Source organism: Solanum stenotomum, chromosome 8, assembly GCF_019186545.1.
Source record: "Solanum stenotomum isolate F172 chromosome 8, ASM1918654v1, whole genome shotgun sequence".
Taxonomy (NCBI): domain Eukaryota; kingdom Viridiplantae; phylum Streptophyta; class Magnoliopsida; order Solanales; family Solanaceae; genus Solanum; species Solanum stenotomum.
This window is the reverse complement of record NC_064289.1, coordinates 17,284,840-17,295,182: the sequence shown is the minus strand read 5'-3', so window position 1 is coordinate 17,295,182 and position 10,343 is coordinate 17,284,840. Positions and strand designations below refer to the sequence as shown.

Below are 10,343 nucleotides of genomic sequence, written 5' to 3'. Positions count from 1 at the left end.
GGGGGAGATAGTAGAAATTTCTTTTAAAATTTTTACCATGGAACTCAAAATCAGACCAAATATACGATCCCATATATTAAGTGTAATTCCAAATTATTTTAATGGAGAAGGGCCTAAATTACCCTTAAACTACGAGAGTGGGTATAAATTTACCCTTCATCAACCTTATGAGTGTGTGTAATAAGAAATAAAGGTAGGTTTGAGCGCAAAGGTTGACGTCAGGGGTATTTAGACAATTACAAATAAAAATGCAAATTAGAAAAGTTCGTCTGCAAATCTTGAGTTTTGTACGTGATTGAACCTATAATATTTTGATATAAATATATGAATATATATCTTACTCTAATAAATATTATTTCATAGAGACATAAATCTTCAATATAAACATTTAAAAAAGTAAATGATATTTTATGGTGTAATAAATAAATAATATTGTAATCAAGTCTTTTCATCTACTCTTATTGGAATTCTTGAAGACAAACTTATAAAAATAAAAACTGAAGTACTTTTTCGAGTAATACATTATAATAATATGGCTAAGTCTTTTTATCTACTCTTATTAAAATTCCACTTAATGTATCAGATATTTAGAAAATCGTTCTACATTTTGTGCTTCCAATTTAATTGAATTGCAACAATATATTTGTATTAATTCATATCAAGTACTGCCTACTTGCAAGAATGTAGCATGATTTTTAGGATTACAATTTAGAAGGAAGGAAAAAAATTGACAAAACCTTCCTTTGGTTGGTATAGCACGATTTTTAAAAAAATAATATTTTTGATGTGCATAATTGATTTTGTCATTCCTTTTGACACCACATCAGTTCGTTAGGTGACTTTTTCGTATTTCTCATCTTTTTAAATATTTTGATGTAGTGTTGTTGCTTCATTTGTAATTCTATTTACTTTATATGAGCATGGGTTTATCTTGTAATGAAAATATATTTTTGAAGTTATTATAATTTTTGTTGCCTCTCATTATGCATATTCTTTTATCACTATACTCTTATTTTTTTTCCCTTTTTCTTAGGTATCTAAATGGATCAAAATTTTAATTATGTTTTTCGGTGTGAATACTCCAGTAGGCCAAATTGATCTCATGTTCAAGAAGTAAAACCTAAATAATAGTAAGCTGCAAAATTCCTTCATACTTTCTCGATTCTTTTGTATATTGCTTTTTTTTCTCTCTAAAGTTTTAAGGTTCTTGTAGTCTAGTAAAAGGAAGTTTCTTGTAATCAAGTTCCTGACATAGTTTTTGGTGAATCTAAAGTGAAAAGACAACAATAATTATTTACTTAAAGAATNCTTCATACTTTCTCAATTCTTTTGTATATTGCTTTTTTTTTCTCTCTCTAAAGTTTTAAGGTTCTTGTAATCTAGTTAAAGGAAGTTTCTTGTAATCAAGTTCCCGACATAGTTTTTGGTGAATCTAAAGTGAAAAGACAACAACAATTATCTACTTAAAGAATAAGCTCATAAATATACTGGCTATCTTCTTATGGATCAATATTAAATTTAAGCAAAGAAATATGTATCTATTACTATTAACACAAATTTAGATAAATTTCATTATTTTACCATATAGTATATGGAACATTGTTGCTATTATATGAAGTTTCCAACTACATAAATCACCCACAGACCTTGAGTTAGAGCTTGCAAGTGTGTGTGTCTATATATATATATATATATATGTTGAAGTTATTTATATCTCTTCTCTTGTTTTTGGCTTTTATCGTTATTCTGTTTGACTTTTCTCTTTTTCATTTATGTACTATACATTAATTCCACATTAGTTTTGCTTTATTATATATCAATAAAATCCGAAAAGTGATACATCCACTCTCTTCCTTAACCATTTAGAAAATAAATGTTCATAATTTCTAAGAAATTAAATTATATGCTTACACTTTGTATAAATTATATGCTTATAGTTTGTATTTGGAAGAGAGGATTTTGTATAGTTTGTTTGGATGGAAATTGCAGTAGCATATAATATCATGTTGCTCTTTTTCTTTCTTTCTTCTTCTATATTTTTCTTTGAGGTATCAACTATATTTTTTAAAATTGTTTATATGATACAATTTTTGGAGTTGATCATTTCTAATTATTACGTAATAATAATAATAATAGAAATGTTTATATATAATTCACACAAAGAAGATTGTGTGTATATATATATATATACATATATATTCATGTGGATTGTTACTTGACATCTTTTTTTGAATTAAAATACAGAGTGCATACTATATACAATCAACTATTCAAATGATGTGTGTGTTTAATACATATATGGTGATAGTTTATGTAGAAAGAAAAAAACAATTGATAATGGAAGTGTGACTTTGACCATTACTTTATTTTTTTGAAAATAGATGTCCACTTTTACTGTCAATCAGTTATTAATAAATTGGACCTTCACCAACAAGATGAAACAAAAGTTCAGGTAATCAACCAACTGAACTATTGAGATTTATTCTCTCTAATACAAATTAAGTGAATTGTCAGAAGTTTTTTTATAGTTCAAAATAAGTGAAATTTTCAAAGTTCAAGATAATTGTTAGTAGGATTTTTGTTTCCATATTTATCCTTTCTTTTACTAATGTTAGTAACTACTTTACATTTGTTAAGAGAATAGTTTAGGAATAATAATAAAAAAATAAGTCTTTAATGTTGTCCTTAAATAGTTTTTTTTAAGAGGAGAGTTATATCCTAACATTTCACTTAATATATAGACTAGAGAAAGTACCATTCATTTTCCCAATACATTTGTCAAAATATTGAATTAATTATATTCAAAGAATGATACAATATAATTACTCTTTTAATTATTGCTCGTTAAGGAATGTGACAGGTGTGTACTAACTCACACATGAAGGGAGTATACAAGTTTTTGAATACTAAAAAAAAACCTTATTACAGCCTTCACATTTCACAAGATTTTAGGGTTTTGATTTTTCCTTTTTCCTTTGCTTTTGAATTTTAAATTTTTCGTGTTTGTCTAGGATTAGCAGGAGAACCAGTTTAGTCAAGTCCTTAATCTCTCAGGTATGCTCTCAAATTCAATAAGGGCTTTCTGTTAATTGATATACTTGTCCTCAATGTATATGATAATGATTTATGCTTAAAAAAATAATGTTTTTTTTTGAAGTAGGTAAATATACTCATTTGTGTTAGATGCCTTTTATCGTCTTCTTTACTCCATGTTAATTTCATGTTCTCCTCGATTGTATCAATGGTATTAGAGTCATCCATCACTGTAATGACCCTCCTGGTAATTTCTGTGTCTTGCTTTTTGTGTGTCATTTAGAGAGTTCCTGTAGCGACCCCAAGTCATTTATGACTTGCTGGGACTGACAGCTCGGTCACCTGGTCGTTTGTTTGGTCTTGGTGCGAGTTTTTGTGTTTTGGAGCTTATGAACCTTGAACGATCATTTTCGATCAAAAGTTCAAGAAGATGACATCAGAATTCATTTCTGACGATTCCATCAGCTCCGTAAGGGTCATTTTAGGCTAGTAGCATGGTCGGCATGACTCCCGAGGTTTTTAGTGTGAGTCGGTGCGATTAGGCATTTTAACTTTAAGTTTAAGCCTAAGTTTGACTTTGGTCAACATTCTGAGTAAACGCGCTCGGATGAGAATTTTGTCAATGCGGTTAGCTTCAGAATGTCAAGTTTGATCTAGATGATCCTTCTTTTGTGTCTCGAGGTTTTCGATATTTTTTCTGAGCTTTTTTGTGGTTTTTGACTTAAAATGACATTTGGGTGTGGGACCCACTTTTTGTCAAGATGGCCTCGTATGAAAATTTTGACTATTTCATTGAGTCCGGAATATCACATTTGGTATGTTTGCATATTTCGTTTGTGTGCATGGGGTTCCAAACGAGATCGGAGCACCCCGTCGGAGTTTTTTTAGTTTTGGAAATTATTGTAGAAAATCTGCTATAAATGCAGAAAATCAACAACATTTTTTCCAAACTTCAAACCCTTATAACTCTCTCATCTTTCATCCGAATTAGGCGATTCAAAGTGCGGGAGCTTCGTATTTTTGGTGGCTTCGCTGTAGAGTGTTCGAAAGTTGTCGGGTGCACGTAGTTCAAGGTAAATTTTGCGATAACCTGACTGCAATACCCTTTTTTGAGCTTTTGTTTTTAGCATTCTTGTTTTGGTCATATCTCACTCATTTTAGCTCGGTTTTGGGTGATTCGAAGTCCCACATGTTGAGAATTGTCGTGCATTCGTCGTAGAGTGTTCAAGGATAGCTGGGCACCATTAGATTCTTGTAAATTTCAAGTTTAGACTGCTGTTGTTTTCTTTTTAGTTGATTGAAGTGTGATTTTCTTGCTTGTTGGTTTTTGCTGCGTTTTGAGCCCCGAATTGTCTTCCATTTTGGAACACATGTTTGGGGTGCTGTTTAGGGTGTCTTGATGGAGTCAAATTCGGACAGTTCGGTGCGGGTCCCACGATTCCCATTTTGACTCCAAAATTGACCCGTCTCCGTTTGTTGTGATTTTGGTGTCTAAACGACCATAATAACGTTGTGACTCTATTTTTGACAGCGGGGTAGCGTTTCAAGGCCGTTCGAATAGGGAAAGCTCCGGAGAAGTGATTTTGGAGCGCATGTGATCAGCCTACAGGTAGGCTATGGTTTCCCTCTCTTAGATTGAACTTGAGAGTGTGAATGAATGTTGATTAGTTGGGATTTGGGTTGATAGTGATTGAATTATGCATAAGTGTTTAGAAATCATGTTTCGGCCTCTTTCGGAAATTATTGGGTAACTGTGCACATGTTTTGTGTTATTAATTGACCCTCCTTGCTATGTGGAGTGCTTGTATGCTTGATAACTGTTTATCTGAAGCATGTTGGGCCTTAGTTAAGGTTTGACTAGGGCTTGCTTTAGAAATACATGATTCAGATCCAGTAGACCTTAGTTTTACCCTAACGTCGCTCGGCCGACTTAGATCCCTGTAGACTGGTGTAGTAGACTTGAGTTTGATAGTTTGAGCCTTAGCTAGGCGATACGCTTGCTCCGATGATAGTTATCCTTATTTCCCCTATGTTACGGCTTCACGAGTTAAGTCGGTGATGCTAGTTCTGCTTTGCGATTTGAATTTGATTTACAATTCGGTTCCAAGGACTTACATTGATTGGCTAAGTATGAACGGTGTTCCACAGACATTTATGAGTGTGGATCGATTAAGACTCTTTTAGCAACTACATTGTGTCACACCCTGAGCCTACACCTTGGGTGGGACCGACACTTGGAGACCATTACTGGCCCCAAGCGAACCCTTGGCCTGACTTTCTTAACTCAGCGGAAACTTAACTCAAAAGCATAACTCAATGCAATTGGAGGTTATAAACAACCAACTGATAAAAACTGGCCAAAAAGGCAACTTGAATCTCAAAATAGAATATTTATACATATATACATAGGTAAGAGACTCAAAACTAGCTGACTGACTGTCTATGAAGCCTCTACAATACTGAGATGGATGTTGGGACAGACCCCGCAACATCCTACTAGAACAAAACTAAGAACACAAAATAACTGAGTCCTCCGGAAAGCAAGGAGGCTCACCACTGACTCTGGAGTGCTCAACTGGATCAACGATGTGCAGGATGCTGATCCGGGGTACCTGTATCTACATCATAATAAGATGCAGGCCAACTGACATCAGTACATAGAATGTACGAGTATGCGAGCTGGAAAACTAAGCAACATAGGCTAGAAGGAGATCTGGAAGAAATTGAAATAGCTTACCTGGCTCAACTCAACTCGACCTGACTGACTTCTTTCAATATAAGGCAAATTTTAAAACAAGTGCGATATAAAGAAAGACTGCTTTAAACATGCTATAAACTCTGTGTGTATACAAAGATACAATAAGCCTGAAATGTATATGGAAATATAAATGAACTGATGTATATAAAATACAATACTTTCTTTGTATGAAAATACAATAACTGTTGTGGGAGTTTCTCTAACCGACAACCATCACATAAGAGCTTTAGTGATGATACAACGATCGACCTCACGCTGCCAGAGCATCTTATACCCGGCCAAAGGTATAAGACCTGAACTGCCTAATGGATCCACTAGTCTATCCTGAAAAGGATTCATCTAAAAAGTATGATCCTTTTCTACCCATGGTGGCTAACATGGTTCTATGGGGGCTGTGGGTTCTTTGAACGCTCCCCCAATTCGGTGCTCGATACTACTCCCAAAAATGTACTGGCTCTTATGTTTTTAAAACATATGTCTTCCTGCTGATATGAGATAATTACTCAAAAACTAGCGCGAAGGCTCTTTTGGAAATCTCAGTTTCCAACCTTGTTTAAATGTAAAAACATTTCTTTAAAACTTCCTTGGGAATACATAGTTCCCTAATAACTTTGAGAAATGAACTCAACTTGGAACTCTTGACTCTTTACTCTTTACTTGACTTGCAACTTGAGCCCTAGAATGAAGTGAAAACGTTCAATAAAGACTCTTGAACAACTTTGAAAACTTACTTGAACTAACTTCTTAACTTTGCTTGACTTGACTCTAACTTCCCTTAACTTTGATCCTAACTCGCCTTGAATTGGATTATGGATTCAAGTATAATCGCATGTTTATAGATGAGTTCGGGAGGTTTAAAAACACTTTGGGGTGTTGGAGACAACTAGGGAACATAGGTATAACACCTAGGAACATGCATGAGAAAGCATGGAAAGAATGAGAAAACTTGGCGCTCTTGGCGCTCTGAGAGGCGCGGAGCGCCAGACCATAAACTTCAGAGAGGGACTGCTGGCGCACTGAGAGGCGCGCCGCCCCAAGGGGAAAACCTCAGAGCCCCTTTTGGGGCGCGCTGGCAGGCGCGACGCGCCGACCCCTTGCCCAGAAAACTCGACTTTTCTCCCTCTTTTCTTCAACTCTAAACCACCCTAACTTCAAGGGTTCCAATCCCAACCACTAAGGATCATAAATTCCCTCAACATACAATAGATTATAACTCAAATACACAACCCAATCATGTCCCACAACCAACAATAACTTCAACAACACAACTATCAACATCAACAACATCAAACCAACAACTTCAACAACATACCCAATCTTTTCTCAATAACAATGAGTTGGGTGGGTGGGGGAAAGGATCAACCCACACTTAGAGCTCACATACCTTGGTAGGGATCACCCCCGACGATTTCCACGATGATCTTTGACGGAAACTCCTTGATCTCCTCTTCTTCTTCTCTTCTCTCTCTTCTTCTCTTCTTCACTCAAGAACCCTAACTCTTTCTCTTTTAAAATGGGATAAAAATGATCCAAATTCAGCCTAACACACAATATAATCCCAAAAGAAATGGCTAGGGAAAAGACCAAAATGCCCTTAAAATTTCCGGACGGATTCCCTGTCAACTGCCCAACTTTCAATGGCCATAACTCGCTCATATGAACTCGGAATCGAGCAAACTTGGTGGCGTTGGAAAGATAATTCCACAAGCTTTACAACCATAATTGGAACTACTCCTAACTCACCCTGATCTAGGAGTTATGACCGCTCAAAGTTGGCCGAAAACTCACTGATTTCCACGCTTAACCAAATTTCCAGATTTTTAAATTTTTTCCAAAAAATGACTATTTCAAATTTCCAAGCTTTTTCATAGTTATTTCAAATTGCCGGATGTTACACATTGGCACCTTTATGGAGCATCCGGTTTAAGGTCCAACCTATATTGCCAAGGTACTTATATAGAGCATCCGGTTAGAGTTCTGGCCTCTATTGCCCAGATACTTATATAGAGCATCCGGTTAGAGTTCCGACCTCTATTGCCCAGAAACCTATACAGAGTATCCGGTTAGAGTTCTGGCCTCAGATACTTGATACTTGTGATTGGTTACTTGGGTACTTCTGGTGAGCATCTGATTCGAGGTCCGGCTTCCGTACTGTCATATTCTACTAATTGGGGTTGAGGTTCTGGTTCGATGTTCTCCGTTCTTGGGTTGTTATATGCAATTCCCTTTAGTTATAGTTGTTTTGTGTACTAGTCGGGCTTATGGGGGTCCGTTCGGGTTTTTTATTTAACTTGCATACGAGTGTACCTTCTGGGCTTATGGGGGTCCAGTTAGGTGTAGTTAGCTTATAGATTACTTTAGTTAGTTCTTTCTACACTCGTGTGCATTCCATTGTTAGTTAGATTTTCGTTCTTGACTTCGGTTTGTGTTATTCCTTCTTTTCATATTGCCTTTACTTTTCAAGTTCAATCGGCCTATAATGCCTTCTGGGTACCTGTTGTTTTGGTACTCATGCTATGCATCTATTTCGTGATGCAGGTCCGAGCACTAGTGGCCAGCGTTGATCCAGTTTGAAGTAGTCTGATCCGGAGACGGAGGTGAGCACACGGTGTTTTGTACTATTTCAGTCTCCATCTGTGTATATAGACTTGTCTTTTACCTTTCGAGATAGTTCAGTCTCTGTGGTCCACTTTTGGGACTTGTCCTCGTTTTGTTAGTAGCTCTGTACTAGTGACTTCCAGGTTCTGGGAGGGATCTTTATTTGTATATATGTTTTGGTTTGCTTCCGCCNATATTGCCTTTAATTTTCAAGTTCAATCGGCCTATGATGCCTTCTGGGTACCTGTTGTTTTGGTACTCATGCTATGCTCTGCATCTATTTCGTGATACAGGTCCGAGCACTAGTGGCCAGCGTTGATCCAGTTTGAAGTAGTCTGATCCGGAGACGGGGGTGAGCACACGGCGTTTTGTACTATTTCAGTCTCCATCTGTGTATATAGACTTGTCTTTTACCTTTCAGGACAGTCCAGTCTCTGTGGTCCACTTTTGGGACTTGTACTCGTTTTGTTAGTAGCTCTGTACTAGTGACTTCCAGGTTTTGGGAGAGATCTTTATTTGTATATATGTTTTGGTTTGCTTCCGCTTGTTTATATTGTTATCTTAAATTTTGCCTACTCTTGTTTAGTTTCTGCCCTCAGGCCCATTACTTGTTGTTCCGGGTTATGGGTTGGCTTACCTACTGGTGGGTTATAGTAGGTGCCATCATGACTCGAGGAATCGGGTCGTGACAATCACCCATCGTGCCATGGAGGCGCCTGACCACCTAACTTGAAAAGGACTACCTGGGAAAAAGCTACATACTAGTGGTAGAGTGAAAGCTACCCGTCGAGGCTCTCCCACCTTAATTGCTAGCTTTTGGGTTGTGGTTGAGTGGTTTTAGAGTTCCAAAATTAGTTTCTATATATATATGGTCTTGGACAATAGATAACTTTTGAGTCGAGTTAGACACAAATGTTCATTTCTTTGTAGAGTAAAATGTAACATGTTACCGAAATGTATCAAATGTAGGTTGCTATTTGTAAACAGTTAATCTGCAGTTGGCAGATGCAATTATAGCATTGGCTGATAGAGATTCAGAAAATCAATTTTGAGATAAATACTAGAATGTACACCTAATATTTGAATATGATCTAAAACAAATTTTGAACCCCATTGGCCATTACACTAGTATCTTCCCTTATGTCAAGGGGATTCAACAATTTACACATAACTAGGAAGATTAGGTCTGCCACAATTGCACAATATAATTTTTTAGTGAAGGGGGTCCAATTAACTACATTGCCAGAAACTAGTTCCGCCACTAAATAAAAGTGCTAACTATTACTACATATTCTAAATGGAATTTCCCCTATAAATAGTAAGCTTAATCAAATATATAGTTGAGCTGATTGTTTTCTTCTAAATTAGGGGTGAAGTAAATTCAAAAACATAGCATTAATGAGAGGAAACTGATAAAGTGTTCTATAAATTCAAATGTTTATGTCAAGCATGCTGCATTATACACCAGCATTCTGCTGGTCAGGTTGCCAATACTTGTAGTTCTTAGATTTATCTTCATATGAAGTATAGTTTTTATAGCCAAAAACGGTTTGCTTTCTGATGTGGACTTCTGACATTTCGTTTTTATTTATCTATAATTTCAGACTTTCATTGATAGCAACAGAGTTAGAGATTTCCAGCTAAATGTCAGCCAAGGAGGAGGTTGGGGAGAGTCTTGCACTTGTTGTATATAATGGGAGTGCATCTACAATCAATGAATCTGGGCTTCAACTTTATCTAGTTTCTGAGTATGACTCTGGTGAAGGTTTACCATATGCTCCTATGGATTGGCCAAATGTTGGTGATAAGTGGGGCTGGAGGACAGGGAAAAGAGCTACAAATTCAGGCACCTTCAAAGATAGATATTTGTATCTTCCGGAGCGTTTTCAGGCACCAAAAGATGGAAAGAGAAATGCCTTTCGAAGTAAGACTTCAGTTAAAAAGTATCTCCAAT

General features: G+C 36.2%; 2 protein-coding genes across 2 annotated transcripts in view; one reads left to right on the top strand and one right to left on the bottom strand.

Annotated features, from left to right (window-relative positions):
- LOC125874446 (uncharacterized) overlaps positions 1-10,343 on the bottom strand; it is a 341,050-nt gene that overhangs the window by 76,432 nt on the left and 254,275 nt on the right. The gene's annotated exons all lie outside the window — the stretch shown is intronic.
- LOC125874436 (uncharacterized) overlaps positions 10,034-10,343 on the top strand; it is a 15,814-nt gene continuing 15,504 nt past the window's right edge. Inside the window, exon 1 of the mRNA XM_049555329.1 lies at positions 10,034-10,324. Coding sequence (XP_049411286.1) covers positions 10,034-10,324 — 291 coding nt within the window. The remainder of the gene's footprint in view (positions 10,325-10,343) is intronic.